Consider the following 21227-nt stretch of genomic DNA (forward strand, 5'->3'; position numbering starts at 1 on the left):
TTTCGGTCCCACTCCCTAACAGATGATTTGTCCTCTCCACCCAGCCCCCTAGTTCTGATATTTGGGCTCTCTGTGATCTGGGTAGTACTTCAGAGGTAGAACCAAAGCCTTGTTGATTGAATTTGGAATTTCTAACTTCCTATTAAAGGCACTGATCAGGCATCTATGGTATAAAGTAAAGACTATGATCCAGTAAGACAGATTCTACAAGCAGCGCAGGAAGAATTGGTTTCCAGTACACTGCATGCTTCAGGACAGGAAATCCAGAAAAACATTCTGTGGTACATTAAATGTGTACTATAAATTTCATTTCCATGTGAAAAATTGTAGTTAGCTAAAAAGTACATCCATGAAGAATCTTGATTAAGCTTGTTTAATCCTGGTTAAACTAGTTACTAAACAATAATTTCACAACAACTCAAGAATTCTGTAAAAGCATTACCTCTGAGTATTTTATTCAGAAAAAAAACACGAAAGGATAAAGCAGAAACAAAAATCCCAGTCATTTGCAGTATCTGCCGGCTTTCAATTTGGCTCTCCTAAACAAAGAAAAATAATAAAATTAATCTATGTAAAACATGCCATATATATTCAACTGCTACTAATTATAAAAAGCTTTAAAACTGTGTGGTCAATTTTGGTTATTATATTACCATAACACTTATATTAAAATATGTATACTTTCAAATTTGATTTCTATAAAAAATGGATTCTAATCTTATAAAAGTTATTTCCTAATAGTCAATAAATATTGCCTAAGGGCTTTTTCAATCCACAATAGCAATTTTAATTATTCTGGAATTTAAGGGTGCTCTAAATTTCCATTCAGCATGGTGAGAATGCTGTATTACTAGAAGTGATAAAAGTTACAGGACACAGAGCTTATTCCGTTTTAGAGGCCACATCCTGATTGTATTTTATATCCTCTTCTTGATTTCTTCCATCTAGATACGTATTCATTTGCTCAGCTGGAAAAAATTATTAACATTATGTACTGACTTTAGGTATGAAGTCTACCAGTTAGTTAACAGGAAATATGTAATTAAACTTTGCTTTATCAAGAAATGTAAAAAAAGGGTAAGAGTAACTTTGCAACATAGGACTTCAATGAGCAGCTGGCGATTATCAAAATCTGGCACTTAATTAATTTATACTTGGACACTCACAGCTAAACGTCTCTGCCTGTTTTCCTATGTTGTAAATCTAGGACATTACTTATCCACATAGGAAGAGTAATAAATATTAATAATGTGCTATGATAAACATCCTGCACTCTTCCAAATCTTACAATAAAACTGCTTCAATTTCACTTGTTTAGCTTTTAGATTTTTAGCTGATCTATTCTTATTTTAAGGAACCTGAACTACTTTAACAGAATCCACATAATTTTTATATTAGTCAAACAGCTTCTTTCTAACTCTGGTTCTAATGGTTATAAAAAGATAATAATAAATTTATGAAGTAGGTACAGTCAAACCTTAGTTTCTTAAAGTATATACTTAGAATCAGTTATAATTTTTAGATATTCTTTCTTGACAGCCTTTCCCCAAACTTTTGACGTCCTCTCAAAGTAATATTGCCACATTCATAAATTAGAAATAAAGACAAAAATGTCAAAACTATAGTAATTTAAGGGAACACAGGTTTTCTACACACCATTTCTATTGGCTACTGAAAATAATGGAAATAAGTAAATAAATATCTACCTGTCCAGAAGCGTCTCATGCAAAAATCCATCTTTCCAAGCCTTTTTAAGAATTTTACTGTCTTCTTTACTTATTTTAAGTTTGTGGTCATGGAAGCTCTGAAATTTATTTCTGCAAAGAAAATGTCTTCATTGAAAAATACCTCAAACTCTGATTATACATATTTACTATTAAATTTATCAATACTGCTAATTTCTTTTTCACTTATTAAAAAAGTCTAACTGTAGGCCAGGCACAGTGGCTCATGCCTGCAATCCCAGCACTTTGGGAGGCCAAGGCAAGCAGATCACTTGAGGTCAGGAGTTCGAGAACAGCCTAGCCAACATGGTGAAACCCCATCTCTACTAAAAATACAAAAATTAGCTGAGCATAGTGGCGCGTGCCTGTAGTCCCAGCTACTCAGGAGGCTGAGGCAGGAGAATCACATGAACCTGGGAGGTGAAGGCTGCGATGAGCTGAGATCAAGCCACTGCACGCCAGTCTGGGTGACAGAGAGAGACTCTGTCTAAGGGGAGACAAAAAAAAAAAAGTCGAATTGTATTTTTTTTAATAAGCTGGAGATTTTCAACAACAAAGATGACCTCCGTGACCCTTCAAAAGGAGGGCCGCTCATTGGGAAGAACCACAAGGCCACACTTCTATTAGGGCATGCCGGCGGGAGTCCTCCATGTCCTGGCCATAGCACAGCCTTTGACTGGCATGACACCCATTCTATGAATGAACAGGGAGACGATTAACCCGGATGATGTTAGCTTTGAGAGCTGCAGGATGATTCGGAAAACTGAAACCTTGAGAAAAGCATTGAGCTCAGTGCTCTGTCCCAGAGGCTACATTGTGTTGCCTCTTCTTGCCCATCAGTTTTAATTTAATTTTGTCAGAGAGGGTCTTGCTCCATCACCCAGGCTGGAAGGCAGTGGTTTTCGGAGCTCACTGCAGCCTTGGACTCCTGGGCTCAAACAATCCTCCTGTCTCAGCCTCCTGAGTAGCTTGGCCTACAGGCATGCACCACCATCCCCAACTAATTAGGTAATGTATTTTGAAAGTACTTTGAGAAGCACTTCACTGTCAAACCTGTAGGTCTAAAAGGAAAAGAATACATACACATAATTGATTTCACATTGTTTTACATTTCTTTTGTCTTCTTCTGGAATGTCATCTTTTTTCTTGGTTTCTCTTTCAGCACAAAATCTAATCTATATTTGGAAAAGAGAATCCAATGGGTTATATGTTTATCTCCCATCTTCCCCCCTTTACGTATCACATAAGAACGTTCAAGATGATTTCTTATGCAGAAGGAAAAATTAACTGATCAACTATATTCAGAAAAAGACAGGTTTTGGCTATGTGTTTTTACTTCACATATATAATCTATATGAGTAACTGCTACCACATGCTTCCTCCACAGCCCTTGGGTCAGAAACACTACAGACAAAATTATTTCAAAAACATTTTACACATCAGATCCTGCTAGGCAATAAAGCAATCATTAACTAATTTAATTTTGTCCTCCAAGTGAATACACTAGGATCAAATTATCCCTAGTAGACAAGTGTTCATTTGATCAGATTGAAAGCTTAAGATAGCTATTTTACTTCACACAGACTATTACCAAATGTATTAAAACTTCTAACATTATACAACTTGCTTTAATTAATTGGAACCCACCTGTTTTACTAACTTCTTATATCCTCCTAAGTTTGGGTAGATATTTACTATTACATGTCATAAGTTAACTGATCTGCATTGAACAATTAGGATCGCCCACAGAACAGGCAATTGGCAGAGGTAAGGACTCATGTCTTCTAAGGATCTCTGTGGCCAGCGTCCAATTCCAGGACTGCTTAGAAAGTGATGACAAATAATGTGTTTGTGTCAATGACATCTTTGTGACAGTTTTGACAGTCACTTTTTTTTTTTTTTTTTTTTGAGACGGAGTCTGGCTCTGTCGCCCGGGCTGGAGTGCAGTGGCCGGATCTCAGCTCACTGCAAGCTCCGCCCCCCGGGTTTACGCCATTCTCCTGCCTCAGCCTCCCGAGTAGCTGGGAGTACAGGCGCCCGCCGCCTCGCCCGGCTAGTTTTTTGTATTTTTTAGTAGAGACGGGGTTTCACCGTGTTCGCCAGGATGGTCTCGATCTCCTGACCTAGTGATCCGCCCGTCTCGGCCTCCCAAAGTGCTAGGATTACAGGCTTGAGCCACAGCGCCCGGCCCGACAGTCACTTTTGACAGTTGTGACAGTTTTGATTAGAGGGTCCTAGAAGACCTGAAAACATTCCCTGCTAGGGCCTGTAACACAATGTTGCCTTTAGTAAGAGGGATCTGTGTTCTGGTAGCTAAGGCAAGGTCATAAATGTGAATGGCTGACAGAGATTAGGAGAGCCTACAATTAAATGGTAAAGGAAAAGAGTCCTAAATAATCACTGTTCAGAGATTCCAGGTACTTGACTAACCAAAGAGACCCAGAAAACTTTGTATTTCATCTGAAAACTGAAAAAAAAAAAAAGACAAAAAAAACACAATCTTTGTATAAGTATCTTTGTATCTTTGTATAAGTGCAAAGCACTGCACATATATTTGCAATTGTTGCCTTCGATAACACTTTTGTGTTGCCTTCGATAACACTTTTTGATGATATCCAGATGAAAAATAAACATGATACAATAAAATATAAATAAATAAAATTAAAGATAAGTCACAAACCCATCTGCATTTCCCCAATGACCTGTTTCCTGAGAAGCAATGCACTATGAAATATTGAGTGGCTTAGGAGTCAGCTGGGCCTGGGTACACATCCTGTGTTTACCACACCTTGAAATCACTATGTGATTTCCATGAACTGACTGACAAAAACCACGAGGATGTAAGGAGGGTCAGAGGCTGTCTTCCTGTCTCTAAGGCTGAGCTCACATGCACCTCACAGGAGCCTGATGCAGATTCGAGACTACAACACATGTGCCGGGTACATGCAACGAAAAAACATAACTAACATTTCACTTCTCTAACAATAAAACCTACATTTTAGATTGAAATTGTTTGAGCTTTAGATTTGAAATTATTTGAAATCAAGACTATTGTAAAAAGAAATCAAACATATGACTGGAAATCTAACATGAAGCACGTACAGACATTTGATAGAGGTTTTTAAATTACACTGGTAGTAGAGAAAAATGTAACATAAATTTTTATGCTCTAATTATAAGAATGAAGGGCATTTTAGAAAAGGCATTTCCTCCATCTCTTAGAGTCTTCCACTCCGGCCCCCACAATGCCTCACAGAGCAAATCTGGGTCAGGCTGGATGCAACCTGTGATTCCCAACAGAGACAAACAAAGCAAGGTTCAGGATGCTCACTACCGGGAAGGAATGTCAGGAACAGAAAAAGCATGTGTCAAGAAGGAGGGAGTTATTCTTTAGATACATTTTAGTATATGTTTATCATTAAAGATCACTGGCTTTTGCTGAGTCTAAAAAATTAAGCCTTAAATGTTTTCATCAAATTCCAGCTAACTACCTGATTTATCTAGGTTATATTAACAGTATTATTTAGAATTTCACCTTGATATGAAGACGTCTGTGTAACTTTTACAATGATATAAAACAAAGAGTATGATTAGGGAGGAAACAGGCCAGTGCCTGGTGCAATGGATAATGCATCTGACTATGGATGAGGGAATTTAGCCTGGAATAAGGAACTTTTATTTCCAGCTTAGTGACACACATAAATTGTAAAAATAAAATAAAAATCATGTTTTATGTTGATTCATGTTTTTCCTAATGCAAAGAAGACTGGTACTATTAATAAAAATATTTTTAAAATGTGAGGGCTAAAGCCCCAGAAGTTCTGCTATGATTTTTTATGTTTCATAGAGTTATTATCATCACGGAAGCTCAAGCATTATGTAAATACAAACACATATACCCCTGACCTGGTAATTCTGCTTCTGGAAATTTATCTTCAGGTCCACCCGCACATCCTCAAGTGGATGCATGTTCAATGTTTTGTACTGCAGCACTGTGTATATGAGTAAAAGACTGGAAACAGCCTACATTTCCATCTATAAGAGACTAAACAAATTAAGGTACATCCCTAAAATGAATATTATGCAGCTGTTAAAAAAGAGAGGGAAAGAAAGGAAAAGCAAGAAAAAGAGAAAGCTTTCTACTTTCAAACTAATAGTAGAAAACTCTCCAAGATACAATGTTAAGGGAAGAAAAAATCAAAGTCTAGAAGACTATAGAGGAGGCAACCTTTAGTGTAAAACAGTTGAAAATTATAAACATATTCATGTGTTTATAAAGAAATTTTAGGAGGTTATAAAAAAACAAAACAAAGGGAAAGAGATAGGAACAGGAGCTGGGACACAGGTGAGTAAGACGCACGGCAGGCAGATGTCTTCATACGCTTTTATTTAAAAATGTTGAACCACGTGTACATATTATCTATTTTAAAAATTAGATTTTAAAATACAAGTAAGAAAACAAGAAAACAAAAGCCTAAAAAGATCATGTAGAACTCCTCAAAAAAAAGATACTAATCCATGGAGATAACGTCAAGGTAGCTCCTAGATACACTGATTTCTCTATCACATTGTACAAACAAGTCACCAATTATGGGATTTATAATAAAATATGAGTCCATTTGAACCACCACGTTATAAAAAACTATTAACTACACCTTTAAAGTGACAGTAAATGATGATTTAACATTTTAAAGAGATACAGTCACATTGCATGTGTGAATGTAGTCATCTGTATAAAATGTCATAATTACCTTGATCATTTCTCCTCCTGCTGCTGTTTTACTTTTTGTTTCTATGTCCCCAGCTTCATTGCATCTAACAAAGCAGCCGTTTGAGGCCAATAAAGCCATTTTCCCCTATGTGAAACAAAATAACAAAATAGAGAGCCGCGAGGACACTTCTTGTAGAAGAAACGTTAAGTGTTTAGACTGAATTAATTTTTCCTCCCTGATTTAAAAATCATAGAAAAGAACTTAGAGAAAACCTGAAAAATGTAATACAAGAACATGCAGAAAAGGAAATCAAAACCACCTATCATTTTACTATTCAAAGATTACCACAATAAAAATTCTTAGTGTATCTTCCTAGTAGGACTAAATTCTAATTAGATGAAGTAGGATTGCTTCCTTTCTAAAACGTCTACGGTGCTGTAACTGATTTAGTTCAGTTTGAAAAATTAACTTTAAAGACAAGAGCATAATTATGAGTGCACACTTTGTTCAAATATTAGCATTTTAAGTAAAATTTATTTTCCTCACAATTACAAACCACGAAAAGGCATATACAATGCCTTTAATGTTTTGAATTTAAGAATCAATGTCTAAGGGACTTTTGTGTGTGAAAATAAATATTCATAGGCTTTTTTAGTTGTTTAATGTTTGATGTACTACAGTACTTTCTATTAAACAAAACTTTAAAAACTGATCTTCTTGTGTATCTAAATCTGGTTTATAAATTTGGTTAGCTCGATTCCCTTAACAAATATAATGTTTATTTATAACTTGTATTTGGTTGATTCTTTTGGAAAACTTGGAACACCATAACATTTAGACAAAATATTTACGAATACAATGATTATAAAATATGTATATATTTAATATAAATATGTACATATAAAATGTGTAAAATATGTGATATAACTTATATGACATCCAGTTAAAAAAGTGCTGATAACATGGATTTAATTTCTTGGTCAACGTCACAAGGGCTGGTGGTCTCTCATCTGGATGGCGCCTGCTGAGCCCTGGAACATGCTGCTGTGGTCCAAGGCGATTTAAATCTGTGCCGCAGATTATTCAGCTGAGTCTTTTTGCAACAGAGTTTTAAGACGCTCTTTCTTTTAAATTTTTGAAACTTAGTGTCCTTCCTAAAAATAAAATGAAATGAATTTTCCTAAAGTGTTGTATTATTAGAACTATCTAGCTCATCATCCTGGCCTTACGATATATTGGCCTTTTCTACTGGTGTAACTTTTATTAGAAGTATCTCATCATAACTAGTAGGATCATCTCAAAGGGGTTGCAACACATCAGTGGGTCTTGAAATCAATGTAGTGGTTCCTGAATGGTATTTGGGAGAAAAAGAAAAAGGAATACTCACAGACACACAGAGGAAGGGGTAAAAGAGAATAAGAAATATCAAGCTGCATAACACATGAACAAGTAAGTATTGTTAAGTACAACTCTTGCTTCAGTTATACATATGTGTGTGCTGGGCTGCAATCTAAAAATGCATTTCTCAATGGGTTGGGTCAAAATAGTTTTCAAGTCACTGACTTAAGATTTTATCCTAGGGGATGAGGAAATTAACCCCAGGGGATAAGGAAATTAGTCTAAATGACTACCTCTTTCTGGGGGGATGTCTGTTTAATTTGTCATCTTAGGAAACACTGCTGAGTTCCTATTTTCAGTTCCTGATTGTACACCACCAAAGCGCTACTCAAAGGCTGAGCTTATCTTCTACTTGCTTGTGCCCACTGGTCCTTACTGTTTTTGATATAGTTACCTACTTTTTAAAGACTGTTTAGCACTCACATACTTTTGTTCAATCTTTACTTCTCACACAAACAGAGAAAGGAAATTATGTATTCTGTACCAACAAAGATTTAACAAAACATCCATATACTATAACTGTCTACTTACCGAAATTAATAATATTATCTTTCTTCTTCTTTTACGTTAAAACTATCTTTTTGTACACTACTTTAAGTTTATGAACTGAAAGTCTTTTAGAGATAATTTACTTCAATGACCTATTATTATTTATTTTATGCACAAATTGTCACAACTTGGTCTTAGCTCGCTCCAGCGTTCACTTACAGTCTCTAATGTTTCTGAAAGCATCCATGGTTTCTGCTACAAAGAAGGTGCTTAGGAACTATTCTGTTTTCCTACTCTGAGACCTAAAATTGACTGGTTCTTTAACGGAAATGAGATCCATATCTAGGCACTAGGGTATAGAGAAATAATTGTGGGCAAAAGTACTAATGCTGTTTTTGTTGCACTATATTTTGAGATCTCTTTAAGGCTCTATGTGCTTATTGATTTGTTCCAATTTAACATATAGTATTGCATCCTAGTTTTTCTTTTTAAATATATTATCATTGACTGTTACAGACTTTCTGTTACACTGACAGGAAGTTTTTATAAACAATAACAGCACTTACATTTTGAAAGACTGATTCCCATTGTTCTCTTGGTCCAATTGCATCTGAAAGCCCAACAACAAGCCCATCTGAATTTATACCAAGATATTTCCCATAGCCAGATTTCAGGGAAATTCTGTACATTAATAAGATGATAAAAGTTAAAAACTGAGAAGAAATTAATTTATAGAACATCAAAATAGGACATGTGTATGTGTGTGGGTGTGTACATATCTAAAATTTCAGGCTGGACATATTCCAAGTGTTCAAAAGCTGCATAATGGCTGAGTGGTGACTCACTCCTGTAATCTCTGCACTTTGGGAAACCAATGGGAGAATTGCTTGAGGCAAGAAGTTCAAGATCAACCTGGACAGCACAGTGAGACACGATCTCTACAAAAAAACTTTAAAAATCAGCCGGGCATGGTGGTGTGCACACATGATACCAGCTACTGGGGAAGCTGACACAGGAGGATTGCTTGAGCCCAGAAATTTGAGGTTATAGTGAGCTACAATCACACCACTGCACTCCAACCTGGGTGACAGAGTGAGACTCTGTGCCTTAAAAAAATAAAAAAGCTACACGTGACTAGTTGCTGCTGTATTGGACAGTGCAGTTTTAAATTTACAGTTTTGTATTTTGCTTTTTTAATATAAACATTGTACTTATATATTACATAACAAATATTTTCCAAATTCATCATTCTTCAATTATACTTCTTTAGTTACAAAGTTCAATAATAAATTATTAAAACTACTTTTTCTCTTATTATAAACAGTTCTATTTACATCTATTCTTACATAAAACTGATTTATCCTTAGAAAATATTTCTAGAAATAACTGGATCAAAAAGTATAAACTATAAAGTTCTTATGTCATCAAACTGTTTTCCAGAAAATACTGTTTCAATTTACTTTCTTATCTCAAATTGAAAGAGTATGTTTTGTATCACGGAATTTTTTTTTAAACATTATGACTTTAAAAAAATAATTGAGGCCGGGCGCAGTGGCTCAAGCCTGTAATCCCAGCACTTTGGGAGGCCGAGACGGGTGGATCACAAGGTCAGGAGATCGAGACTATCCTGGCTAACACGGTGAAACCCCGTCTCTACTAAAAAATACAAAAAAACTAGCCAGGCGAGCTGGCGGGCGCCTGTGGTCCCAGCTACTCAGGAGGCTGAGGCAGGAGAATGGCGTGAACCCGGGAGGCGGAGCTTGCAGTGAGCTGAGATCAGGCCACTGCACTCCAGCCTGGGCGACAGAGCGAGACTCCGTCTCAAAAAAAAAAAAAAAAAAAATACTTGAAAACCTGATACGGAAAAAATAGAATCCTATTAATTTGCATTTTAGTATTTAACTAGAATAACAATTGTTTTTCTTTTCCTTTCCTTTATAGTTTTCAGATTATCTGGTTATGTCCCTTGTCTATTTTTCCGTTGAGGTCTGACTGTTTGCAGTTTTTCTACTGGGGTCATCAGGGCTATGAATTCTGTATAAGATATATATGAAGAGTAAGAACTCACTGCCTATTAAGATTGTTGCAAATATTTTCCTCATTTGTCAGTTAATTTTCTTTATAATCCTTTTTTGTTTATAATTGTAAAGCAGTTTAAAACTATTGAATTTTTTCTTCCTCTGCTTTTATGCTTTGTCTTTTACCATACTTACTAGACTTTCAAAGAAAGTATAAAAATAATCACCTTAATGTGATTTTTAAAAATGCTGATTTCTAATCTTTTACCTTACTGAGAATCTCCTGGGATGCCAGAATTGACTTTTACTCCTTTGTATGTTAATTATTATATAACAGAAATCATTATCTTATTGATGTAACCAATTACTAAAATATGCAAATTCACTCTCAGTATCTTCTACCCAAAGAATCATTCTATACTTTTGCACAAGGTGAGAATAACAAAGGTTACTTTATAAAATGACTGTAAAAATAGTGATTAAAAATATTCTTCTGGTCATTATGACTCTGTAACATTCTCTGCTGGTTTCAACAATATCCCTTTTTTCAGTCTTCCTGTTTGTCTTTGGACTTCCCTACAGCGAGTTTAAATATCATAGCAACAGTGAACCAGGTTTTGTACTGTTTAATTTCTTTTTTAATCTATCTTATTTGGTGTGTGAAATTATTAATCTTCATTTTTTAACTTACATATTTTTTTCCAGCCTAGCATTATATATTGATACGAAATCCACTAAAAGTAGATCACAAAATCTACTTTTCAAAAAAGTTATTTTGTTTTTTATATCAAAATTACTCTGTGGGCTTAAGACAGACACTAAAATTTTTAATGAATACAATTAAATTTTTAAAGTAACTGGTCACGAATTATATTACAACATAAGCTCACCTGGAATCGGATAATTTGACAGCCGTCAACTGCTCCGGAGGACTAAGGCCCTCATCAACTATTGGAGAAAAACATTTGAAAATAAATTTGACATTTGCTGTAAAAGATACTATTTTGCTAAAAAGTGTGGCTATTTTCTTCTGCAATTAAATGTAAGAATATTCAGATATACTGATGTCACTGTAATACTGCATCTTTGGAATCAAGATCTATTTTACCTTCTTTTAACTACAGTGCTAATTTTACATATTGAGTAAGACAGGCTAACATAATGCTTATTTAATAACTTCTGAGATATCTTCTCTTTATGTTTTAAAATATAGTCGTATATAAGCACTTATTTAAAAAACTAAATGCTTTCATTTATTCAAAGGATGGCCTTGTTGACCAAATGATACTGCTTTTTATCTTCTAATTGCTTCCTTTCTCATTAGTGTTCCCTCTAATGGGCTAAAGAAAATGAGGAAACTTCAAATTGTTACCTACACCTAGGTTAGTTTTGGCAATAGGTCTGAATAAAAAAGAAATTCAAATATTTTGACTCAAGTAGGTTTTCTTTTTTCTTTCCACTTACTATTTTAATTATTCATGTTGTTTTGATTTCCAAAGATACTCTTCTGGAACTATACGGAATGTTTTCAAATGCTTATATTAGAAAGAGGGACTTACCAATGGCTGGTAAATATTAAGGAAGAAAAAAAATGGAAGAGTCAAATGCAATGGAAAATTTGGAAAATTTTGGAAAAATTTCCTTTGGAAAATGTCTGAAACTAGTTAAGAGCTTGGCCTAAGTGAATGAATGTCCTAAAACCTGCATTTGTGGCAGCCTCTTCCCTTCCAGACACAAACCTTCTTTGTGTGGAGATCCCAGGGTAAAAAGGCCATTGTCGAGTGCATGTATATAGGTTCCCTTATCCATTTCAATGGCTATGGTTCCTGAAATTTCACCAAAGTTTGTGACTGTCCACCAGATTCCTAAAAAATAAAATCAATATTTAAACTTTGTATCTTAGTTTTGACACAGAGTTCTTTTTGTGTTGTTATAACTTAGTTTTAAAAACTTTTTATTTTGCAGTTGTAAGAAATAATACAAAGATCTCACATATCCCTTCCTCACTTTGTCTCAATGATGACATCTCGCATAAGTATCATACACTGTCAGAATCAGGAAATTGATATTGATATAATCCATGAACCTTATTCAGATTTCACCAGTTTTACATGTACTTGTTAGCATGTATGTGCACAGATTCATGCAACTACCAGCACAGTCAGGATTAGGTTTTTAAAATACATAATAGCAACCTACAGCCAGGCATGGGGGTGCATGCCTGTAATTCCAGCTAGTCGGCGAGCTGGGGAAAGAGGATCACTTGAGCCCAGGAGTTCAAGTGAGAGCTATGATCTCATCACTGCACTCTAGCCTGAGTGACAGAGCAAGATCCTGTCTCAAAACAAGACCAAACAAAAGGCAACATGTGAAGGTACAAAGTGATACATAGAGAACAGTCTCTTTCATGATAGACCCCAGCCATCTATTCACGCCTGCTTTCCAGAAGCAATGCCCATCATAATGTTTCTTAGAAATGCACCTATAGGAAGACTTTCTAGCATAGTAATCTTTTTTTTTTTTTTTTGAGAAGGAGTCTCGCTCTGTCACCCAGGCTGGAGTGCAGTGGCACAATCTTGGCTCACTGCAACCTCCGCCTCCCAGATTCAAACAACTCTCTGCCTCAGCTTCCTGAGTAGCTGGGGCTACAGGTACTCGCCACCACGCCTGGATAATTTTTTTTTTGTATTTTTAGTAGAGATGGGGTTTCCCCATCTGGGCCAGACTGGTCTTGAACTCCTGACCTTGCGCTCTACCTGCCTCAGCCTCCCAAAGTGCTGGGATGACACGTGTGAGCCACTGCGCCTGGCCAGTAATCTTAACTATGATTTTAGATTGAAAGCAAAATGAGCAGAATCTATGTCTACGTATACTAATTTCCAATTTGCCAACAGAAATGTTAGACTCTAGGAACAGTTAAGCAGTTGTTATAAAAGGTTATATCTTAATGTTAAAAAATATCATCAAACCCCTCCTAAACTGTACTTTAGCTACAGCAGAAATAAGTCAACCATTAACTGGATATGACATATTAAGGAATTCTTGTTCATTTTACAAGGTCTGATAGTGACATAGTATAATGTATAAAAGAACAAAACAGATGATGAAAGACATACCGTGTTAAGAAATGTACATTTATGTACTTATGGGTAAAATGACATATCATCTGTGATTTTACTTAGAATTTTCTAGGAAAAAACGTGTGTGTGTGTGTGTGTGTAAATGAAATTAGATTGGTAAAATACTGACAATTATATTCTTCTATGTATGGATTAGTTTGGATATTTCCATAATAAAAAGGTTTTAAAGTTTCAGTTAATTCCACACACAAAATTTTCTATTCAACTAAACATTTCATGCTTTTCAAAATAAATTTTAAAATACATAAAATTTTAGCTAAAATGAAGTTGGACCCTTACCTAACACTAAATACAAAAAGTAACTTAAAATAGACCAAAGACCTAAATGTAAGAGCTGAAGTTAGAAACCTTTTAGAAAAAAATGAGAAAAGCTTCATGACCATGAATTTGGCAATTATTTATTGCATAGAACATCAAAGGGACAGGAACAAAAGAAAACACAGACAAACTGGACTTCATCAGAATTAAAACCTTTCGTGCATCAAGAACCACTGTCCACAGAGTAAAAGGCAACCCAGAGAATGGAGAAAATATTTGTAGACTGCATACATTATAAGGAATTAATATCCAGACTATACAGAGAACTCCAAAAAGGCAAACATCACAATTCAAAACTGGGCAAAGGATGTACACAGACATTGCTCCAAATGGCCAATGAGCACTTGAAAGGATCATCAGCATCACTAGTCACCAGAGAAATGTAAATCAAAACCATAATACAATACCACTTCACACCCGTGAGAATAGCTAGTATCAATAAAAACAAAAAACAAAAACAAAAACCAAGAAAACCAGAAAAACAAATGTTGGGCAGCATGTGGAGAAACTGAAACCCGATGCAATGCTGGTGGGAAGGTAAAACAGTGCATGTGTTTAAATGTCACTGAAGTGTACACTTAAAAGTAGAAAAACTGGCAAATCCTATATTCTGTATATTTTACCTCCACACACACACATAACCAATGGAGAAAAAGAAAATCAAAATTAAAATTTCAGCTAAAGATTATTAGAAAGCAATAAAACTAATGAGCAATTTAGACAACTGAGTTGTCTAATAGCTACAACTGTTTTCAGTAAAAGAAATAATGCTTTATTCAGAATCATTATGAACAGTATTATGATTAGCAAGTCTTTCTTATAAATGTAATAGTTAAAGATTTTAAATTTGTTTTATTTTGTATATTCTACGCCATGTTGACCAAGTACACTTAATATTAAATAAAATCATTTAAATATAGTATCTCATTAATGTTTTGCAAATGAAGAAGAAATTTCTGGCAGACAAACTCCTCAAAATTTTCACACTCTGTCCAAGTAGGGAAATGATACAGTAACATTACTTACAATATTGTGAACTGAAAAAGAAATTACTTTGAGTAGATGACAGTATTTTTTCTCAATGGGATTTCAAAGAATAAGAAAGCTAAACATAGTGTCATCGAGAATTAAATGTGAACTATTCTGCCTATTTTCTGCAAGTGGTCTACATTCAACCATCAGAAGTATGCTTCTATGCTTAACGACTAAAGTAACATAACATAATACTTATCAGTGCCACTCTGGGGGTTTCAGCTGTGAAATAAAGTTCTTTATCATTTATATCTTTTGCAAACATCTTCTCCCTGTCTGTGGCTTGTATTTTAATTACTTTAAGAGTCTTTGACATAGCAGAAAATGTTAATTTTATTAGAGTCCAGCTTATCAATTATTTCACACATTGCACCTTTGGTGTCATATCTAAAAAGTTATTACCAAACCCAAGTCACTTAGATTTTACCTTATCTTCTATGAATTCTATAGTGCTGCATTTTACGTTCAGATCTGTTATCTATTTTGACAGGCAGGAATACTTCACCACTATACTAATGAGGACAGCGGCTGTGTGATCTGTTTTAATTTTTTTGAAAGATGTAAGATCTGTGTCTAGGTTTATGCTTTTCTTTGCATGTGGATGTCCAGTCGTTCCAGTACCATTTGTTAAAAATACTGTATTGGCTCCACTGTATTGCCTTTGTTCCTCTATCAAAGTTTAGTTGACTATATTTTGTTACAGGGCTCTCTATTCTGTCCCATTGGTCCTTTTGTTTGTTCTTTAACCAATACCACACTGTTTTGATTACTGTCAATTTATACTAAGTCTTGAAGTTGGATATTGTCAGTCTTCAACTTTGTTCTTCTAATACTGAAGTGGCTGTTCTGGGTCTTTTGTCTCTCCAAATAAACTTTTGAATCAGTTTGTTGATATTAAAAAAATAAAAAAAAACTTATTGGGATTTTGGTTGGGATTGCATCATAAGGAAAACATCTTGACAATATTCAGTGTACCTATGCATGAACATGGACTACCTGTCCATTTAGTTTCCTGTGAATGAGTTTTGTAGTTTTCCTCGTGAAGTCTTGAACATATTTTGTTAGATTTTATGCCCAAGTATTTCATTTTGGGGAGTGCTACTGGAAATGGTTTTCATTATTATTTTTAGTAGAGATGGGGTTTTGTCATGTTAGCCAGGCTAGTCTCGAACCCCTGACCTCAAGTGATCCAACTGCCTTGGCCTCCCAAAGTGCTGGAATTACGAGCATGAGCCAGTTTTTAATTTCAAATTCTACTTGTTCTTTGCTGGTAATTCAGTGAACTTCTGTATATTAAGCTCAATTCTTTTGGATCGTCTACATAGTCAAACATGCCATTTATGAACAAAGTTTATCTTCCCAATGAATATATATTTTGTTTTTCTTGCCATAATTGCATTAGCTAGGACTTCTAGTACAATGTTTTAAAGAAGTGGTAAGAGGAGACATCCTTGTTTTTCCTGATCCCCTTTCTGGATGTTAGTGGGAAAGATTCTAGTTTCTCACAATTGGATATGATGTTAACAATAGGTTTTTGTTGTCCATATTCTTTATCAAGTTGAGGAAGGTCACCTTTGTTCCTAGTGTGCTGGGAGCTTTTATTATGAGTGTTAGATTTTGTCAAATGCTTTTTCTTTTTCTTAGCCTGTTAATGTGATGAATTACGTTAATTGGTTTTTCAATGTTAAACCAGCTTTCAATATGTGAAATTCCATGTGGTTTTGGTGCACAAATTTTTTTTAACATTGTTACATTTAATTTGCTAATATTTCATTGAAGATTATTGCATCTATGTTCATGAGAGATGTTCTGTAGTTTTCTTGTAATATTTTGTTATTAAAATATTTGGTATTAAAATGATGCTGGTTCCACAGAATGAGTTAAGAAGTATTACTCAGCTTCTATGTTCTGAAAGAGATTGTAGATAATCGGTATAATTTCTTCATAGATGTTTGGTAGAATTCACCAGTGAACCCATCTGAGCCTGGCACTTCATCTTTTGAAAGGTTATTAACTACTGATTCAATTTAACAGATGTAGGCCTATACAGATCGTTTCTTCCTGTTCAAATTTTGGCAGATTCTGTCTTTAAAGAACTGGCTGTCCTCCGACCCCGTCACCACCTGAACTACACGGCCAATTGTTCTCTGCCTATAGTTCCTTCCGTGGGCCATCCAACAGCAGAAGAGGGCAATTCTAATTCACCCAGAGTTCGTGACCTCTAGGGGGTTAACTGAACTCTATAATCTCCTGCAAAACCTTTTGTAAGGTTCTGTAACATGCATTTTAGTAGGGTAAGTTGTGACGACTTGATGACTTTCCTTTTATTTTTCTTTTGAAACGTTTTTAAGAGGGCTCCTAGCGGAGTGGGCTTACTTTGTGTCTGACCTATGTTTCTCTCGAGAGGAAACAACATTCACCCTACGAGAAGGAAAGGGTAAAAGGTCACTCGGTCACCAAATTCACACTAAATCAAAATCAAAGCTAAAACCAAAGTGTTGTTAAGGGCACACCTGTTCGTCAAGCAATTTAAGCCAAACCAAAATCAGGAGCAAGACCAAAGTGGCAATCAAGGCAGGCCTGTTTATCAAGCAATTCAAGTCAAGTCAAAATCGAAACCGAAACCAAAGTATCAACCAATGAATTCAAGTCAAGTCAGAAACCAAAACCAAAGTGCCGGTAGAGGCACGCCGTGGGTGATCAGGCCACGCTTCCACTCAAACGGAGTGGGGGAAGTTCCAAAGAGCAGTCTCAGCAAGTTTCAGATGTCCGGACTGAAAGTGCCAGTTCCTTCCCAGTGTGCAGCCACTGTGCCGATCCTCCACGGGGGCGTGCTGTGCACTGCTCTTTGGAGGCGAGGCATCGCACCGGGGCAGATGCCTACCCGGCAGCACTCTGAGGATCCACATCGCTCAAGCTGGCCAGAGTCTCCCGCAGGGATGCTCTACAGGGCAGGCATAAGCCGCCTAAGGGGCTGCCTCGACCCTCCGTGCATCACCAGCTCGCTTCCCGGTGAGGGAACCCAGAAATGTAGCAGGACAAGCCGCAGACAAAACTCCCGAGACACCGGATTAAAGAAGGAAGAGGTTTTTCATTCGGCCGGGAGCGTCGGCAGACTCGCATCTTAGGAGTCGAGCTCCCCGAAAAAGACTTTTTTAAAGGCTTACAACCTCAAGGGTTGCACGTGAAAGGGTCGTGACAAATCGAGCAAGCGTGGGAAACGTGACTGGGGGCTACCTGCAGCAGCTAACAGAACAAAAAGTTTTACAAGGCTTTTTTCATACGGTGTCTGGAATTCACAGATAACAGAAGTAGTTCAGGTCGGGGGTCGATGTTATTATTATTACTTCCTCTTTTTCTTTTTTTTTTTCCTTTTTTTTTCTTTCTTTCCTTCTTTCTTTCTTTCTTTCTTTCTTTCTTTCTTTCTTTCTTTCTTTCTTTCTTTCTTTCTTTTTAAATCTCCTAGGGCCGTGTGGTGGCACCAAGGGTGTCTGGCCATTTATCTTGCTTTCGTTCCTTTCTAACTTTCTGCTTTCTGTCTTTCCTCTTGTCTTGTGAACTAGGCGAGGTGCGGGGAGGAGGGCAGCAGGAGTAGTAGTGGTCTCCTTCCTTATTATTATGATTTTGAGACAGAGTCTCGCTCTGTCACCCAGGCTGGATTGCCATGGCACGATCTCGGCTCACTGCAACCTCGGCCTCCCCGGTTCAGGCAAGTCGCCTCCTTCGGTGTCCCGAGTAGTCGGGATTCCAAGCCCGTGCCATCAGGAGGCCTGGCTAATTGTTACACTTTTCATAGAGACCGGGTTTCACCATGTTGGCCAGCCTGGTCTCCAACTCCTGGCCGATGTGGTATGATCGCTGGAGCCCCCCCCCAGAAGTTTGAGATCATCTCGATATGTGAGACGATACCTGCAATAATAATAATAATAATAATAATAATAATAATAATAGTAATAGTAATAATAATAGACGTTTAAAAAGAGATTGTATGTGCCCAGAGCGTGGACCAGAAAGCAAGACCACATCCCTACTGAGAAGATGATGGGGGGGGAGAGAGAGAGGGGCGGTGAGAGAGAGAGAGAGAGAGAGAGAGAGAGAGAGGAGCAAATATAGAATGAGCTAGGCGCAATGGCTCACGCCTGTAATAGCAGCAGTGTGGGTGGCCGAGGCAGGCGGAGTGATTGAGAACAGGAGTTGGAGACAAGCCTGGGCAACGTGATAGAACCTCGAACCCCATGTCACGTACAGACAGACAGACAGACAGACAGACATACGTACGTACGTACGGAAAGCATGACAAACATTATAAAAGTTAACCGGTGTGGTGGTGCATGCCTGTAGTCCCACGTAAGGAAGTAAGAAAGTATGTAAGTAAACGCTTGTAATGTAAAACTAAGTGAAAAAAGAAGTAAGCGTCTGGGCACGGTGGCTCCACGCCTGTCATCCCAGCACTTTGTGAGACCGAGGCGGGTGGATCGTGAGGTCAGGAGTGCAAGACCAGGCTGGGCAAGGTAGTGAAACCCTGTCTCTGCTAAAAATACAAAAAAATTAGTCAGGCGTGGTGGCAGACGCCTGTAATCCCGGCTACTTGGGAGACTGAGGCAGAGAATTGCTTGAGCCCGGGAGGTGGAGTTTGCAGTGAGTCGAGATCGCGCCACTGCACTTCACTTCAGCCTGGGAGACAGAGCAAGACTCCATCTCCAAAAAAAAAAAAAAAAAAAAAGAACGACAGACAAAAAAAACCAAAGAAACAAAACAAAAAAACAAGCAAGCAAGCATCCAGCCAGCCAGCCAGCCAGCCAGCCAGCCAGCCAGCCAGCCAGCAAGCAAGCAAAGGACGAACATGACAATGACATAGAAGTAATAAGCCATGAGAAAAACAAGCAAATAAGAGGGCATGAGTAACGCTACAAGGTAATTAAGATCACAATGCATTTTTCCTTCCTCTGCACCCCAGCTCTCCTCACCTCAGCTGGAGTGGAGGTGCGCGATGACAGCTCACGTTCGCCTCCACCTCCCGGGGTTCAGAGATCCCTGTAGTCCCAGCAGCTTGGGAGGCTGAGATCACCAGAGCCCAGGGAGGTGAAGGCTGCCATGAACCACACGATCGCGTGCCTGCAAGTCCACGGTGGGTGCGACAGAGTGAGAAGACCAGGCAGGCTAAAAAAGAAAAGAAAGGAACATAGAAAAAGGATGGAGGGAGGGAGGGAGGGAGGGCAGGAAGGAAGGAAGGAAGGAAGGAAGGAAGGAAGGAAGGAAGGAAGGAAGGGTGGGCAGGAAGGGCAGGAAGGGCAGGAAGGAAGGAAGGAAGGAAGGAAGGAAGGAAGGAAGGCAGGCAGGCAGGCAGGAAGGAAGGAAAGGAAGGAAGGCAGGCAGGGAGGGAGGGAGGGAGGGAGGGAGGGCGGGTGGGCGGGAGGGAGGGAGGGAGGGAGGGAGGGAGGGAGGGAAGGGAGGGAGGGAGGGAGGGAGGGAGGGAGGAAGGAAGGAAGGAAGGAAGGAAGGAAGGAAGGCAGGCAGGCAAGGAAGGCAAGGAAGGCAAGGAAGGCAAGGAAGGCAAGGAGGGAGGGAGGGAGGGAGGGAGGGAGGGAGGGAGGGAGGCAGGGAAGGGAGGGAGGGAGGCAGGGAGGGAGGGAGGGAGGGAGGGAGGAAGGAAGGAAGGAAGGAAGGAAGGAAGGGAGGAAGGAAGGAAGGAAGGGAAGGCAGGCAGGCAGGCAGGCAGGCAGGCAGGCAGGCAGGCAGGCAAGGTAGGCAAGGAAGGCAAGGAAGGCAAGGAAGGCAAGGAAGGCAAGGAAGGCAAGGAAGGCAAGGAAGGCAAGGAAGGCAAGGAGGGAGGGAGGGAGGGAGGCAGGGAAGGGAGGGAGGGAGGGAAGGGAGGGAGGGAGGGAGGGAGGGAGGGAGGGAGGGAGGGTGGGTGCGTGGGAGGGAAGGAAAGCAGGCTTATACACGCATATGTAAATGTTATTTATATTGAATATTCAGAGTTCAAAGTTTTATAATCATAAGCACGCACCGTATAATGATGGAAAGTTTTATCAGTATGTCTATATATGTATATATGTACAAATATGTGCATACATACATACACACACACACACACACACACGCACACATACACACACACACACACACACACACACGCACACATACACACACACACACACACACACACACGAATGCGTATATGTGTATATAAATACGTATGCGTGTTTATGTACATCTACATACATACATACATACATACATACATACAGGCATGCATGCATGCATGCACGCATACATACACACACAGCAGTGTGCAGAAAAGATTTCATAAACGAAGGAATTGGCCGGGCGCGGTGGCTTGCGCCCGTGCTCCCAGCACGGCTTGGGAGGCCGAGGCGGGCGGATCACGAGGCC

General features: G+C 38.1%; 1 protein-coding gene across 1 annotated transcript; it reads right to left on the reverse strand.

The window, feature by feature from the left end:
* Nucleotides 1-484: 484 nt before the first annotated feature.
* On the reverse strand, nt 485-18769 carry LOC105483447 (protein FRG1-like). Its single transcript, XM_071080951.1, has 8 exons — nt 18213-18769; nt 12081-12215; nt 11232-11289; nt 8890-9004; nt 6476-6580; nt 2808-2899; nt 1707-1817; nt 485-539 (listed from the first exon to the last, which is right to left on the reverse strand). The coding sequence occupies exons 1-8, from the start codon at nt 18328-18330 to the stop codon at nt 503-505; spliced, it is 771 nt and encodes a 256-aa protein (XP_070937052.1). The 5' UTR covers nt 18331-18769; the 3' UTR covers nt 485-502.
* Nucleotides 18770-21227: the final 2458 nt, after the last annotated feature.

The sequence above is a fragment of the Macaca nemestrina genome, chromosome 15, assembly GCF_043159975.1.
Source record: "Macaca nemestrina isolate mMacNem1 chromosome 15, mMacNem.hap1, whole genome shotgun sequence".
In the NCBI taxonomy this organism is placed as follows: Eukaryota; Metazoa; Chordata; class Mammalia; order Primates; family Cercopithecidae; genus Macaca; species Macaca nemestrina.